Below are 16,881 nucleotides of genomic sequence, written 5' to 3' on the forward strand. Positions count from 1 at the left end.
ATTACAACTTGTTCTCTTGTTGTCAAATATGATATGTAAATGATTATATTTTTAAATTTCTTTCTTTTTCTTTTTTTTTTAAATGATAAAATTATGAATACATTGTATATAAGACATTATAATTTTTTTAAATAATTATATAATAAATTACAAATATTAAAAATATTAATTGAGGACCATTCTTAATATGACATAATGTGACAGCCCGTCCCGTGGACCCCACTAGCTCCCCGCTAGCCGCTCCTATGGATCCGCATCGATCCTAACCCCTCACCGTGGCCAAACCATATATTAATTGGTTACAAACCAAACCAAATTAAATTAATAATTTATGAAGATGTGAACCGGGTTGAAATTAGGTGATTAGGTTGAATCCGGTTAATTATCTCTGTAAGTTGGTTAAACAAACAATAAACCAACCGAAACTAATAGATATAGGTAATTAGATGAGAACTATTGTTTGAGAAAGATATGGGATGAAAACTATTTATTCATGGAGATATAGATTGAGAAATATTTATCGGGAGACATCTGGGAAGTGGTCATAGATTGAGCTTTATCTGATACGATATGATAGTTCTCATGGAGAAATATGACGTTTTCCCCAAAATATATCAAACTGCAATAATTTTTTCACAGTGATGAAACATCATTTCTAACAAATTCTCTTTTAACTAATACAAATATAAAGAAAATTTGAATACAATGATAAGAAGTTATTTATATATAGATTTCTAAAGATGTGAACATTTGAATAGACACAACTGTTTGTAAAAGACACAACTCTATATTCAACAGACGCAACTTTTTAGAGAGACACAACTGTTAAAAGTTTCTGTCAAAAATATAAAATAAAGAAAATTTGAATATAATGATGAGAAGTCACTTATATATAAATTTATAAAGATGTGAACATTTGAATAGACACAACTGTTTGTAAAAGACACAACTCTACATTTAATGGACGCAACTTTTTAGAGAGATGCAACCGTTAAAATTTTCTATCAAAAAAATATATATACATATTTTACGAAAAGATACGACGAAAAATCGCAACTGTTGTTGGCATTTATTCAGATTGTTATTATTATATAGATTACTATAGATGAACTATTCAAATCTATTAATGTTTATAGATTCTATAACTACTAACTATTACTAAAATAAATGGTTTCACTGATATGTTTTTTTTATATAAAAATAGTAAAAACTAAAAAAAAAGGAAAACATTTTAGAATTTGTAATATTTGTTTTAAATATTTTAAATACTGGAATTTAAAGAAAAAAAAAGATCAATTTTTCTTTATTGCTCTAACTAAACCATTTCAATAATTGTAATTCCTTATGTGTTTTTTGAGATCCCTCAATAGGAAACATATTAAAGAGACACATTTGTAACATTCCATTCCTCTCTAACTTAATAAGAAACACTAATCTTTCATGATGACTGAAAAAAAAAGACATCTATTGATGATTATATATTTACATATCCATAGTAGCATTAACAAAGAAACTTGTTTTGATTTCATATATGTATTAGGAAAACTAGATACACAACCTCGCCAAAATGTGAAGAAGACACACAAGTCAAATATTTGGTAAGAAGAAACACATCAGTAGCACAAAATCTAGACACCAAAACCTCCAAAAGTAAAATCATAATACGCCGGAACAAAGATTGAACCAACCAAAAATGATAGTGAAAGACACAAATCAGAAGAAATCAATTTCCAAATAATTACCAGAAGGCTTCACATCTACCACAGTAGGTGGCTTATCATGACCACCATGTCCACGTCCTTGACTATGACCATGACGAAGACTGTGAGCTTGATCCATGGGTTTAACCGGTTGGGGAATCTGAGGTGGACTGGTGCATCTGATCAAAGCCCAGTTCACACTTTGGAAAAACGGATGCTGTTTAATCTCAGTGGCTCCTCTCCTATAAGCCAACCTGTGCTGAGGCTCTTTCACTAGCAATCCTCTGATCAAGTCTCTCGCTGCAAAGCTCACACTTGGGTGCTCGGGAAACCGCAATGGCTGCCCAACTACATTAAAGAGTGTCGCTCTGTTATCAACTCCTCTAAACGGTGTTTTCCCAAACAGAAGCTCGTAGAGGAATATCCCAAACGTCCACCAATCAACCGCACTTCCGTGACCTTCTCCTTTGATAATCTCTGGTGCTAAGTACTCGTGTGTTCCAACGAAAGACATTGACCTTGCACTAGTCGGTTCAGCGATCAGCTCAGGGAGCGGTCTGACTTGGCGGCTCATATCATTCGACTTCTTCTTGTTCTTGCTTAAGAACCGAGGTGTGAAACACACTGGCTGAATACAGTCAGGCTGAACAATGCAGCTCGATTGGTCTACACATGTTGGCTGGATACAGTAGCTGGAGCTTTTCGAGTCAAGTGTCGAGGTTGCTGCAAACCGGACTAACGTTGGAGAGACTGCACATCTCAGGGAGAGGTCGAAATCGGATAGCATAATGTGTCCATCTTCACGAACCAAAACATTCTCAGGCTTAAGGTCTCTGTATATGATCCCAAGCATGTGTAGATACTCCATAGCTAGAAGAACTTCAGCAACATAGAATCTACAAACCAAAACAGCAAAAAAAGATCAAAACTTTAAGCAAGCAACGAGAAACATTAAACCGTAAAGTCTCAGTTTTTACCTAGCAGCGTTCTCAGGGAAGTACTTCCCAGGCTGTTTTTGCCGGAGAGAATGTAAATCACCACCAGGACAAAACTCCATAACCAAACAAGAATGATTCTCTGTTTCGAAATGTGAATAAAGCGTAGGCAAGAACGGGTGATCCAAAGATTGAAGTATCTCTCTCTCTGTCTGAGCTCTAACAAGCTTCTTCCTAGCTGCAATAGCTGCTTTCTCCATAACTTTCACAGCGAAACTCGCTCCTGTTCCAATCAACTCAGCTAAGTAAACCTTCCCAATATCACCTCCTCCAAGTTGTTTCATCAGCTTGAAATCTTTAGCTTCGAGGGACGAACCAACACGAGAACGAACCTCCTGAATCGCAACCCAACGCTTATCGTTATTAGCCCTATGTGGTTTATAAGCTGCATTGCTCATACCACTCGAGCTACTCTCGTCACTAACATCACTCCCTGTACTTCCTCTGTATATCATTAAACCATTCTTCTCCAAATCGATACCACCTACACCAATAGTGCTCGTGCTTGCACATTCACTGACTTCTGTGTTGGTAAAGCTCTGTTTTGCTTCAGAGTAAAGTGGTGCTGTGTAAAACGTGTTCGTTGGGCTAGGGTAAAACCTCGGCTCTGATTGTTTCTTCATCCGTATAATCGAAATCGGTGTTTCAGATTCAGCAGAAACAGAGGATTCGGAACTTTCTATAATAACTTCAGGGGAAGTTGTTTCTGGTTCTGGTTGTGGGATTAACGTCTTCTTCAATCGTCGTTCTGATTTCTTGGTTCCTCTTGAATCGATTGAGAAAGATGTCATGGAACCTTTGGATTTAGCTGGAGGGTTTCTGGGTTTGGAAGACGATGAGCCAACGTAACCGACTGATGTTGAAGATTCCATTGAAGGTGTTCGACACAATTCCTGAAAGAAAAAGGTAAGAGTTAACTTCAAAACCGAAGAAAGAAAGCGAAAAAAGGTGAAAACACAGCAAAGATTACGGCAACGAGAACATCTTTATAATCAAAGATTAGTGTTGCGTATACTCAATCAACGAAACCATTCTAAGTAACCGCCGGGAAAAAAAATCGTTCCCGGAAAATATTCAAATTCCCGGAATAGCTGCGGAAACAGAGAAGACGATGAAGAAGGAAAGAAAGTAACACCTGATCATAGACAAATCAGTAGTTTCTTAGTGAAGGAGTGAAGTGCAAAAAAATCGTTTCTTTTTCTTTGACTGAGTTTTTGTAGATCCGATCCGATCAATGTCTCAAGAGAAGAAGAAGAAGAGATGAATCGATTAAAGAAATAGTTTTTGTTTTTTTTAAAAATCTTTGTTTCTTTAATTTTTCTTTCTTCAGGTGAATGAGGGAGATAAAGAAGAAGACGAAGAAGAGATTAAAAAAAAAAAATTTGTGTTCGTCGTTTAATGGGAAAGTTTTGTAACCAAACTTTTGTACACCCTCGATCTCTTGCGATGTTCCCTCAACAGTTAAGGTTTCTTGTTTCTTGATTTCTTTTAAATGTAAAAGTTAATTACTGTAATTAAGTAGGGGAGCCGATTCTAAGCACTAATTAGTCCTACTAGATTATATTATACACTCGTTTGTGTATGAATCTTCGTGTAATGTTGTACTACATTTGTTAGTATCTACTATTTAATAGTAGGACCTAAAAATAATAATTGTCGGGTCACATTAGTTGTGAGCATATTCGACGAATCTGAAGTCCAAATTTTAAAATTATGAAAAGTCGACTGGTCTCTTTTTTTTTTTTTTTTTGACAATCCACTGGTCTCTTTTATCATCAATAAATTTCTATGTTAATCTAAAATGTAAATAATCCAAGTTTTGGATGAATGCGGTTTCGATTTTTATGGGTTTGAAAATCCATAATATAAAGATTTAAAAGGAACTAATAAAAGAAGAAATTTTTTTAGAGTAATTGACTTTATGATTTCATAGGTATATGGACATCCATATATATAAAAGGTATATAGCTTATGGTGCTTGTCGTTACCAACGAGCCGGTAACTCCATTAATTCGTCGGTAACATTCAAGCATGGGTGATGGGTCAGTGCTTGAACCTGCGAGTAGGATCGAGCTCACTTACCCGAAAAAAAGTGTAGCTTACGAGTTTACATCCAACCCTGGTCGTATAGTTATCTCATTCATTTCTATGGTCTATCTGGACATATTATAACCATATTAGATACTCAGAGATGATTTATATATATAGTTATTTGTTTTTTTTTTTGTTTTTTACAAATAAACTAAAAAACGGTTCGTACTTTACTTACCAAAATATATGTAGTTACTTTGACACACAAAAAGAAAGTGATTCCTATATAGTTTGTAAGATTATGCAAGAACAATTACAACAATATGCATTGCCACAATTTTTTTTTTTTTTTTGTTAACTGCATTGTCACAATTTCTCTTATACATAAAACAATGCAAATGTGATACCAAGCGCATCTTAGGGTAATAATACCAAGCACATTTTAGGGTAATCGTCAAAAACAAATTGTCTGAAGTTTAGTTTAATTTTAAATTTAATTATGTGCAGTTTCGATGCATTGAATTTGATTGTGTTCAAACTTGTTTTATGTTAGAATTATATATGGAGATCACACAATATCAACACTTATTGAGATTATTTATCTACGATTTATAAAGAAACTACACTTTATATTATTGAATAAGGCTATGCATTAAACCCTTGAAGTTAAAATTGATTATTTCTGTACTTGTATAAGATACGAAAAAATTATGAGACAACTGACAAGGCTTATTCATTTTTCCTTACTTTAAAAATTATATTTCCAATTAATATAATAACATCTATGCAATGAGAGATTATAAATGGAATCATAATGATAAGATATTAATTGCACCGATGCATTCTTGTTGGTAGATTTTAGTTAAAATATTTTTAATCACGAGACATGTCCTCCTAATAAGAATTCGAGATGGCTAGTACATTGAACCACTGTGCTAGACTGCTAGTAGTATACAGTATTCCAAATAATGATTATGTTAACAAAAACGAGAGACAATGTTAACAAAACAACAACCAACGTTAACTACAGTATACACTTTTTTTAGGATTTGATTAAACATAATGAAGGAAGCGGACATTACGACCGAGGCGCCCCAAAGCCCTCACATCACATCACATGGATGCACGTGAACTCCCGGCGCATTTTATTGTTTTGTGTTTCGTTACGTATTTTAACCAAACCTAACTAAAGCAAATCAAATCGAACCTAACCAATCGGATTTTTTAAACCGAATCAGTGCATCATATATATTTTGTTTAAACATTTCTTTTGGGTTGAAACAAAACCAAATGGTCCAAATCGATAACCTAATATGTTTGTTTAGAACTGGTTATTTAATTTGGTATATTTCTATGTTATTATTTTATTTCTTGAGACTTGAGTACTATACAAGTCACAACATTTCTATTTTAAAACCGGTTTGAGAAGAACACAAAACTTACATTAGAAGGTTTTCAAGTCCTTAAGCTCGTCGGAGATTTGATAGTTCCACTAATGAAATCATTGGAATTTACAAAAGATATAAGAGTTTTAGTTAGGAATGTCAAAATGGCTCCAAATTTATGGATCAACTCAAATTAAACCAATCCAAAAACTTAATGAGTTGACAATATGAGGTTTAATGGGTTAATGGAAATGTTTCATTGGTATTGGTATGTGAAAGCCTTTCAAAATGTTTGATTAGATTCTCTGTTTTAAAGGGTCTGAACCTTTGTTTATCAGATGGTGATACCACTGACACTTTACCAACAAGTTTGTTCACTGGAGTAAGAAGATTAAGGAAGACAACTTAGAAGAAGATTAAGGAAGCTGGTGGTGTTGTTTTCTGGATTATTATTGTTTAAAATTTCTGGTTTTCAATTTTTGAATACAGAGACATATATCATGTTTATCAATTTATGTATAAAATTACACAAACTTTGATGACTTATAATTACATGCAGAGCGGGACTAGAGGGCATTGAAATGAAACATTCCAATAGGTCCCCTACTTTCTAAGGACCCCATCTTTTGATGATGATATAAAGTGGTTCAACTCATTTAACCCGTTAATCCATTAAGCTAAATGAGTTGGAGGTTGATCCAAACCATTTGCTTAATGAGTTGGATTAATTCATTATCCATTAAACACTAAATTTAAATGGTTATGAATTGGTCTAGTTTGGTTTAGCCAACTTGATACCCCTAGTTTTGGTATAACGTGCTCGATTGTATCTTTAACTTGTCTAAAAACCAATATCAACAACAAAAATATCTAAGAGGTGATGATGACGAGAGAATTCACAATGTGGATCAGATCAAGGATATGTTGGTGGCCTATTACCTTAACTTGCTAGGCTCAAAGACTGTTGGATTCGAGGCTATACTGGTGGAGGAGATAAAATTGCTAACACAATTCAGATGTGAACCTCAGCTAGCTGATAACTTGGTGCAGATCCCTTCTGATGATGAAATTAGAAGAGCAGTTGCCACTATGCCCAAAAGTAAAGCTCCTGGCCCTGATGGGTTCCCGGTTGAGTTTCTCTGGGAGGTGTGGGATGTTGTAGGCCAGGATGTTGTCAATGCGGTTCAGGATTTCTTTACAGCAGGTCACCTCCCACGGGGGTTTAACGCCACAACAATCACTCTAATACCAAAAGTTCCAGGGACGGATCAAATTTCCAAGTTTAGGCCAATATCTTGCTGCACAACGGTTTATAAGATTATTGCAAGACTGTCAAAGCAGAAACTCAAGACCTTCATCGCTGATGCTGTTCAAGTAAACCAAGTGAGATTTGTTCAAGGACGTCACCTTTGCGAAAATGTGTTGTTAGCTTCGGAACTGGTCACCAAATTTCATGTCACGGGACCGACCACTAGAGGATGTTTGCAAGTGGATTTAGCTAAAGCTTATGACAGTCTGAATTGGGATTTTCTCTCAAACCTCCTCCAAGCCATAGAACTCCCACCAATATTTATTGCCTGGCTGCGAGATTGCTACACTTCTACGTCCTTCAGTATAGCCTTTAATGGTGAGTTAATTGGTTATTTCCCTGGGAAGAAAGGCCTTAAGCAAGGTGACCCGATCTCGTCACTCCTGTTTGTTCTTCCAATGGATGTCCTCGCAAAAAAGTTGGACAAAGGAGTTGTTGATAACTCCTTTACCCCTCACCCTATGTGTGTGGATCCACTGATAACTCATTTAAGCTTTGCGGATGATATCCTCATCTTCTTTGATGGCAGTGAGAGATCGTTACTGGCAATTCTTCAGATCCTTGATCAGTTTAAGCAAGCTTCAGGATCAGTATTAACAGAGACAAAATGGCAATGTTTCTTGATGGTGACGGTACCCAGGAGAATCAGTCGTTGGCATATTCTACTGGTCTCCAACAAGGATCCTTCCCAGTCAGATATCTAGGAGTGCCACTCACATCAAAAAAACTGAGGAAACAGGATTACCATCCTCTACTAGATCGACTACGAAAAATATTTTCGGCATGGACTGTCAAACATCTCTCTTTTGCTGGACGTTTTCAACTGATCCAGTCTGTTATTTACTCCACTATCACTTTCTGGGCCTCTATCTTCATCCTTCCCAAACAATGCATGGAGGAGATTGAGAGCATGTTTAGCGATTTTTCGTGGAGGGGTGCTCCAAACTCAGCTAGGGGTGCAAAGGTTGCTTGGGTTTCAGTTTGTACACCCAAAAATTGTGGAGGTTTAGGTTCACATCATGGAACAAGGTTTTGGCTCTCAAACTCATTTGGATGCTTTTTGCGATAAGTGGATCTCTTTGGGTTGTGTGGGTTAAGAAGCACCTTATTGGTCACCGTAACCTCTGGAATACAGATGCATCAGCCTCGAGGAGTTGGATTTGGAAGAACTTATGTAAACTCCGTCCTCTAGCGAGATCATTTATTGTGTGTGAAGTGTTGTCGGGTCTCACCTGCAGCTTTTGGAAGGACAATTGGACCTCGTTGGGTCCCCTCTTGGATATCACAGGAGAGTTGGGTCATCGAATCTAAGGGCTTCACCAGGAGGCTACGGTGGCAGACGCAATTAAAGAAGGTCAATGGTGGCTCTCTAACAGCCAAAGTCGCAACCCTATTGTCCTACTCTTAAAGCAATGTCTCCCTTCCCCGTTGGTAGTGAATTTGCATCCGGATGCAGGAAATGATATATATCTATGGAAGATTGGTGATGGTGTGGCCTTGGATACCTTCTCTACCTCAAAGACTTGGTCTTATTTGAACCCTCTTGGACCAAGAGTGACATGGTATGAGGCAGTTTGGTTCAAAGGAAGGATTCCTAGGCATGCTTTTATTGTGTGGCTCAATTCTAGGCACAGGCTGCATACAAGGGATCGGCTTCGTAGCTGGGGTCTAGTGGTGCCTCCTATATGTCTACTTTGCAATACACATGATGAGTCTTGCCAGCATCTCTTCTTTGATTGTGTTTACTCCTCTGAGATTTGGCTTTACTTCACGACACGAGCCCATGTTTCTCCTACTGTCTTGTTTGAGGATGGAATTACATGGCTGAAGAATCCTTGTCAGGATGAGAACACAGCTCTGATTCTTCGTTTAGCGTGTCAAGCATCGGTGTACATACTCTGGAAGGAACGCAACTCTCTCATTCATACCAATACATTCATCACGGCTCCTACTCGGCTTCTTGAAGTGAAAAGTATCATTCGGTGTCACTTGGATCCTCTGTCGAGAGCTCAACGAATTTCATCCCCATCAGACTCCTTTTTAGTTACCTGGTTCCAACTTTTTCAGTGACTCCTATGAGTTTGTTTGTAACCTATGCTTGTTATTATTGTAGGTGTAACTCTTTTAGGAGGCACCAGTTTGTAAAAGGGTTCCAACCGTCTTCTATTAAGATTAATGAAGGTATGTGTTATTAAAAAAATTAAAAAAAAAATTGTTTGACAAAATAAACAAAAAATATATATATCAATAAAACCAACAAAAAGATGTGATAATGGTGGTATAGTTAATAAAAATAAATTTTCAGAGTTTTTTTTTCGTTTGTTTTTTTTGCACTATAAATTTATTAGGCTGTGCCAAATTTTGAATAAACACATCAAATAATCAATTAATAAACAAAAAATGCCAAAGTCAATAATTATGTTTGCAGAAAGATAAATATGAGTAAAATCATGAGGGGTTAATATGTTAACAGTTAAATTCGATCAAGCAAAACGACAGTACACACATGTCGGATTCGCTCAGATCCTCAATAGTTCTGAATTTCTCATGTCTTTTGTGATAAAAGTTTGGATCCAAAATAACCTTCAGAATTTTTATTAAAACTATATATTAAGAAGTGGACCAAATTAAGACTTTACATTTTTCTTACGGTCGAATATGAAACTGTAAATTGTAGATTTCGATGTATATGAATATCTAACTTTTTGTATTTAATTATTTAGTTTTACAATTTTTAAACAATACAATAGGACAATAGGGGCTTTCATGTGTGTCGTCGAGAAGGCATTATTTCGTATCATTATGAAACAGAACCTCCTAGCTTCTTTCTTAGCTCTGTAGAAGATATATCCATCCGGAATGTGTTTTCTGGAATTGAGATAAACATGTCGTTTATTTCATCCGGAATGTCAAGATCATCAAGAACCTGCAGAGGAGGAGGAAGAGGAGCAAGGGATAAGTAATCCATAGACAATAAAAAATCCATAGAAATGCTCGAGAGCGTAAAAAGTCGTTTTGGTCGAGATTCTAGTGTTGAGATCAAACCTTAAATACACCGTCCACATTGCGGCCACCAACAAGGAACTTGCAACCTGTTCGTTTGCAGTCACCTAGTACCTCCAACATTCTTTTTTCGCTTCCTTCGTAGTACTTTGGCTGTAAGAAGTTAAAAGTTCCTTATGGGTGTTGATTTGAAAGAATAGAGTACTTTAAACGTTCATGATTACAACAGTGTACTAGTGTTAGCATATAGATCTAATTGTAGGGTTAAAAGAACGAAACAAAGAAAAGGATCAGGCATACATTTATGAGCCTTGATGCAGTGTCGGCACCAATTACAAAACTGCTTCCTGGGAAGAGTTCAGCTTTCTTGTAGAAGAATGGCTGATTCGAAACTATTACTGTCTTTCCTGCCAACGGGATACCAAACCAATATCAACCAATGGCACTAGTAGTTACACATAAACTGGTACTGGTAAAAAGTTGTAGCTTGAATCTGGATCATCAGACTGTTGCAACTCAGAGATGCACAAGAAAGTGGTGCACAAGATTGAAAACATGAATAACTAGTGAGTGAAAAATGAAGATTACCAAGTACTTCAAATTGCTTGACACGATCTTTAATCTCTGCAACTGTAAACGATGGTTTGTCTGCATTTACTGCAGATATTTCAAAACATGGATACCCTCCGGCCTCAGAAACACTGCACAAACAAATCTGCTTCTTAGATTGTTTACACTTTGTTATGAGATTTGTAGTTGGTGATAATTAAAAAGTCAAAAGGCCAAGACTCTCCAAAAACTAACTATGGAATCAAATCATATAGCACAACTAAAGGGATAATCAAATTGCAAATTACGTTGCACAACATAGCATATCAGATTTAACTAAGAAAAGACAATAATAAGTTATACATAATGGGTTGAATAATAAAGTCATACTAGCCTACCTCATACCAGCTTCCAACAACTTTAGATGACCCTCATGTAATGGGTTAAAAGAACCAGGCAGTATAATCTTTCTATCTGTATCCGACCCGTACGATTCTGCAATAAAGGTAAAACTACATCATTAAAGGCCACAAAATGCAAGATTCAGTTTATAAAAAACCTTCTATGATTCAGATGACCAAAAATCTTACCCTTAGAAAATGGATAAATCTTAGAGCACACTTGTCCACCTAGAAGCTGCTCTAGCTCTTCTTCTTCACTAAACTGGGTTTCAGACTCATTAGGCACCTCAGACTAAGTCAAGCCAGAGTCAAGTGTCTCAGAAACTTGGCATGCTTTGGCCATAGCCTAAGATAGTAGTAACCAGAAAAGGTTTTAAGAACTCAGGAGTACAATGCTTTCAGACAATTTATCCCCTAGACAGGTACTAGGTTGTAAGACTAGCTTGGATATAACACACCTGGATTAGTACACAGCTTGCCACTTTATCTTCTTCCTCTCGGCTTCGTTTTCCCTAAAAATTTCCAACAATAAGATAAGAAACACATGAGGGCATAGATAACAATAAAGAGTAAAGCAAGACATGAGAAAGATTGTTGCAATCACCTTTGTTAGAGTAACTGAAGTTTCCCATATCCGGTCGGATCCTCTTATCGACAAAAAAAACCTACTCACATAACAAAACAGAACTATGAGTAGTAATAAGAGAAAGCATTTAAATTTCCCCTGACCATATGGTGGTTTGTCCCGGACTACAACTTATATTGATAGCTAATATCTCAAGCAAAACACATTTATATTCAGAGCAGGGTACATAACCAGTGATCCCCCTGCTTTGGACGAGAAGTTGCTAATGTTCCCGTAAAACCAACACCAAGAACCGCACATCCTATCCACCAAAATTAGCAAGTCAAACCAATCCAAGATTTCTACTTCTTTTGCTAACAAGCAACAACTATGTCTCTTTTCATAATCCGTAGGCCTCTAAGGCCGTACATCCCTGGTTCAATCATGATATAATATATAAAGCCACCATTTTCAAGATTTGAACCCATGAACACAAAAATTTTATGGACTCTCCATCAATAAACCTTAAACGAACTCAACTGACAAAAATGTTAGTAAGCAACAACAATGTTAAAGAATGACATGTAGAGTACAAACCTGGTTTAGAAAGCTTAAGAGCCCGATTATAAGCTAACAAAGCCATCTCATTCGCCATTTCTTGGCTACAGTGTTGGTTTGGAACCTGAGAGAGAAAGATCAAAAACTACTTAAGAGTCGCACGGGGGAAAGAAAAATTGATCATTGATAATTGATTTGAGGTAATAAAGAACAAACCCTTCCGAGTAATTGGACCATAGAGATCATAGAATACGGAACCACGGATTCAAGAAGTGTGTTGGAAGCTCCTGGAACTGACATTAACCAACCTAAAGACTAATAAATAAGACTTTTGTTGGATCACGCCAATAAATTTACAAGAATTCGGATCAATAACTGAGAGAAACCGTACCTGAGAGGCACCGCCAGAAAGATACACGACGGCTTGCGTCGCCGATGAGTGAATCGCTTCGACGATGGTTCGGGTCGCAGCCATTGTTTCTTTCTTCTCTTATGAAAGCAGAAAAAGAGACAAATATTAAAAAGATTTTGGCTTATAATATTAATTTTTCCATATCAAAAGTTAACTTTGAGTAAAGTTGTAAATGTAAATTATTTTATTTACCATGTCCATAGTAGTGTTCACACTTCAAACAAAATATAAATAATACCATCATTTACTAACTACGGACCGTTTTCACATAAAATATTTTGTCCCCGGTGATTTCAAATTAGAGTGGACTAAAACCCTGAATGGTTCAAGCCTATCCGCAAATGGTTCAAGCAGAACAAAAAGCCTATCAAGCAGATTTGACTGATATATTTTAAATAGTCTGATGTTTGCTGCATCTATTGGAACTACTAGAATGCAAAAAAGTTAAACACAATTTGGGGGAAAAATCTAAGAAAGATTGAGAATAGTTGTTATATCCGATTGATTACAAACACTATATATAAATTAAAAAAAAAACTTAGCACAATGTAAAAGAACTACCAAAACTGTATACTTAGAGATAACGTTAAGGCAACCATCTGCCACCAAAAGTTGGGAAAAACCAACGAGAATCCTTGAAAGAAATTGACGACGATGGAGCTGCAAGGCGATGAGACCGTTTGACAGCACAATCGATTCCAATATCGTAATTACTAGGCGTGGGCATAAAAACCGTATCCGAATACCCAACCCGGAACCCGATCCGAAAAACCGGGTTCTGGGTACGAGTTTGCCTATAAAACCCTATTGGCTTCTATTTTCTAATACCCGTGGGTTCGGGTTAGGGTCGAGTAATACCCGATACCCGTTTGGGTACCTATTAAACCCGAACATATAAACATATTTATAATATTTATCATTAATATAATGCAATTACCCCAAACTTATGATTATAATTTTGAATATTTCATTTAGTTTTATACCTAAATATCAAAAATAATCAAAATATCTAAAATATTTTGTTATGTAAGTCAAAATTTAACTAAATTTATTTAAATTTAATTATATTTTTTCGGGTACCCGGTAGTTCGGGTACTAATCGGGTTCTAAAATTTGTAATCCAAACCGACCCAAACCCGATAGTACCCAAACCGAACCGAACCCATATATCTAAAAATACCCTAATGGATTCTATTTTTCTAAACCCGTTTACCCAAACCCGAATGGATAATACCCGAACCCGAACGGATTACCCGAATACCCGGCCCTAGTAATTAGTGTATCTATCACTAAAGAACTTTAAGCTTAATAAAGTACTAGCCTTATTGTTTCTACCACACTTTCTTTTTCTTCGGGCAAGACTACGAGCTTATAATTACTAAAATATAGGCAATTTTTCCTATATCCATCTTTAACTGCAACTGTTGTTCCTGGATCCAAAGACAATACTTCGTTCTCTAGAGAATGGATTCTTGTCCATTTTGATGATTCTAGATCCATCTTGTAGACGTCACATGAGTATATCCCTGATCTGTCTTCCTTGCCCAAAATCTCACCGGACAAAGTTACATCTAGATGGTTGAGATGATATGGTCTAGAATCATCCAAAACTGTGGAACTTGCAAATTCCTTTGGAGAATCACCACCAGCAAAATCAAAAACAGTGATGTTTTGACATGGACAAAGTATATAAAACTTGCTTTCTTTAATTACCATATCGGAGCAGCCTTGGTTCTTTAGAGGTTGAAACACTTTCCAGCTCTTCTTACCAGCACTTTTCTTGTGATGATATGCAAAAAAGCAGTCAATGTTCCACACAACTAAGTAGTCTTTGTTTCTTTCATCTACCCACAAAACCGCACGGTTGATTTCTAACCTTTACCATAAGAAAAACTTCCATAGCCTTCATATGTGAAGGTCTCCAAGAAATCAGACGCACCAATCCTCTCAAACTTCATCTGCCATCCATCAAAAGATAAAAATCGGTTCTATGGTCTAACATCAGGAACCAACTACCTGAATTAGCGAAACAACTACTCTTATGGAAATCAAACCCGAGATCTCTTACTATATAGGTTTTTTTATTAAGAGGATCATACAACTTACATGAAACATGGATGTCGTTTGAAAAGTGGATGAGCCATGGATTAGGGTTTTGTCTAATGCATAATTCCAAAGCGGAATACCAATATGAAGAGATGCACCTGGCTCGATGAAACTCTACAAAGTTCAAACGTTCCAGCACTGATCGAATCAGGTCGGGAGGAAGCATAGACCACTTTGAATTGATGTCGGAACCAATCAACTTTTTCTTTGGCGACATTTTTTTTTTTGGTAGAAAAGGGGGAGAAACCTCCCCCGATTTATTCAAAGTAAACTGAAACTACAACCGCACAGTACGTGGTAACACAAACCCATTCCCATCATCCACCAAAAAAGTTCGGGCGAGGTCAGGACAAGACTCCAAGAAGCAAAAACCCAACCCTAACGAAAACGCATAGTTTGCTAACCCATCAGCTAGACGATTAACCTCTCTATACACGTGTGTAATCCGGACTAGCCAGTCCTTCATAACAAAGCCATGGCACAACCGCACCAGGAACGACAGCGGATGAGCCACGCTTATCCCTATCCGAAGAAAACCTACTACCAACTCCGAGTCCACCTCCAACTCAACCTGTCTGATCCCTCGCTCCCACGCTATAACCAGTCCATAATACACTCCCCACAACTCCGCCATAGGAGCCGAACATATGCCTATGTTCAACGCAAACCCGCACACCCACTCACCCCTCTCATCCCGAACAGCCCCACTGGCTGTAGCCAAACCGGGATTCCCACGAGATGCCCCATCCGTCGAGACCTTGAACCACCCAACAGACGGTTTTTTCCACCCAATCAACCTCTCAACAGTACCAGCAGGGACCGATGAACTCGTACCAAGATGATGCGCCTTCGTGACTTCAACAGTGAGCTCCCGTAAGAATCTCACTCTATCCCGACACTTACGGTGCTCCCCAAAAATATTCTCACACCGCCACTTCCACCCTCACCAAGCCGCAACACTAAACAGAGTCGACCACGACGACTCATCTACAACTGGTCGCTCACGCAAATTATCAAATAACCATTCCAATAGCGACTTAGCAAAGAACTCCGATTGTTTATGTCTTGGAACCAGCCGCAACCAAAACCCATGCATTGCTGGACAGTCCCGTAACACCTGACACACCGTGTAAAATCGACTCCATAGCTCCATGACACACCTGACACACCGTACTCTCACCCATGTGCTGACGTACTCGCTCCACATTAGTCATTAAAACCTGATGACTAACCAACCACAGGAACAATCGAACTCTTTCCGGCACCACCACTGTCCAAATACGACTGTAAAACTGCGCCATACATGGCTTTGGTTCCGCATCGCGGCACAGCAAGGAATACGCCAAACTCACCGTGAATCCCCCATTCGGATTCCCCACCCAAGACAATGAATTCTTCCTCCCTAGAACACCCTTAAGAACCACCGCATAAAGTTTCAACCGTACATCCGCCGGAAGATACTGTTCAAGCCGCGACATGTCCCAACCAACACCTTCAACCCAATACTCCTCTACTTTCTTATGCCACTCTGCCTCGGGTAACGGGCTCACAACCCCCTCTAGCAAAGCCTCCATCCCTAACCACTTATCCGACCAGAAACGAATCTCGCTACCATCTCCTGGCACCCATCCCAGACCCAACGAGACAACCTCTCTTAAACCTACTTCCACACTTCGCCAAGTTGAAGACCAGGTACTCTTTGGAACGACCCATGAACCATCATGAACACTCCCCACTCGATACTTACACCGCAGAACCCGTGCCCACAAACTCGTGTGATCATATAAAAGCCGCCACCCGACCTTCGCTAAAAGAGCTATGTTCATCTCCCGTGAACCACGCAACCCAAACCTCCCTCACATCGTGG

General features: G+C 37.8%; 2 protein-coding genes and 2 pseudogenes across 3 annotated transcripts; 1 reads left to right on the forward strand and 3 right to left on the reverse strand.

Moving 5' to 3' along the window:
- Window positions 1–1,444: 1,444 nt before the first annotated feature.
- On the reverse strand, window positions 1,445–4,230 carry LOC104780003 (serine/threonine-protein kinase D6PKL3). Its single transcript, XM_010504463.3, has 3 exons — window positions 3,831–4,230; window positions 2,678–3,588; window positions 1,445–2,596 (listed from the first exon to the last, which is right to left on the reverse strand). Exons 2-3 carry the CDS (start codon window positions 3,565–3,567, stop codon window positions 1,714–1,716), a joined length of 1,773 nt encoding a protein of 590 aa, XP_010502765.1. The 5' UTR covers window positions 3,568–3,588; window positions 3,831–4,230; the 3' UTR covers window positions 1,445–1,713.
- A 4,082-nt stretch (window positions 4,231–8,312) lies between these two features.
- On the forward strand, window positions 8,313–9,785 carry LOC109132451 (uncharacterized). Its single transcript, XM_087509280.1, has 6 exons — window positions 8,313–8,403; window positions 8,491–8,594; window positions 8,659–8,761; window positions 8,877–9,471; window positions 9,534–9,601; window positions 9,769–9,785. Exons 1-6 carry the CDS (start codon window positions 8,313–8,315, stop codon window positions 9,783–9,785), a joined length of 978 nt encoding a protein of 325 aa, XP_087365406.1.
- A 226-nt stretch (window positions 9,786–10,011) lies between these two features.
- On the reverse strand, window positions 10,012–13,008 carry LOC104780005 (uncharacterized; annotated as a pseudogene). The gene is made up of 12 exons (XR_015596597.1): window positions 12,888–13,008; window positions 12,713–12,811; window positions 12,536–12,620; window positions 12,191–12,260; window positions 11,978–12,038; window positions 11,832–11,885; window positions 11,563–11,719; window positions 11,371–11,467; window positions 11,012–11,124; window positions 10,724–10,830; window positions 10,466–10,576; window positions 10,012–10,346 (listed from the first exon to the last, which is right to left on the reverse strand). The product of XR_015596597.1 is annotated as an uncharacterized LOC104780005 (transcript).
- Window positions 13,009–14,213: 1,205 nt separating this feature from the next.
- Window positions 14,214–15,231, reverse strand: LOC109132452 (F-box protein KIB4 pseudogene; annotated as a pseudogene).
- Window positions 15,232–16,881: the final 1,650 nt, after the last annotated feature.

The sequence above is a fragment of the Camelina sativa genome, chromosome 4 (genome assembly GCF_030686135.1).
Source record: "Camelina sativa cultivar CO46 ecotype springtype chromosome 4, ASM3068613v1".
NCBI lineage: Eukaryota > Viridiplantae > Streptophyta > Magnoliopsida > Brassicales > Brassicaceae > Camelina > Camelina sativa.

Bases quoted from the DNA above. Each gene is read 5' to 3' on its own strand.
- LOC104780003 (XM_010504463.3), bottom strand. From the start codon at position 3,567: ATGGAATCTTCAACATCAGTCGGTTACGTTGGCTCATCGTCTTCCAAA. The intron at 2,597-2,677 runs GTAAAAACTGAG...TTTGGTTTGTAG, and splicing joins TTCCCTGAGAACGCTGCTAG to ATTCTATGTTGCTGAAGTTC.
- LOC109132451 (XM_087509280.1), top strand. From the start codon at position 8,313: ATGGAGGAGATTGAGAGCATGTTTAGCGATTTTTCGTGGAGGGGTGCT. The intron at 8,404-8,490 runs GTACACCCAAAA...TTTTGCGATAAG, and splicing joins GGTTGCTTGGGTTTCAGTTT to TGGATCTCTTTGGGTTGTGT. The intron at 8,595-8,658 runs GTAAACTCCGTC...TCTCACCTGCAG, and splicing joins TTGGATTTGGAAGAACTTAT to CTTTTGGAAGGACAATTGGA.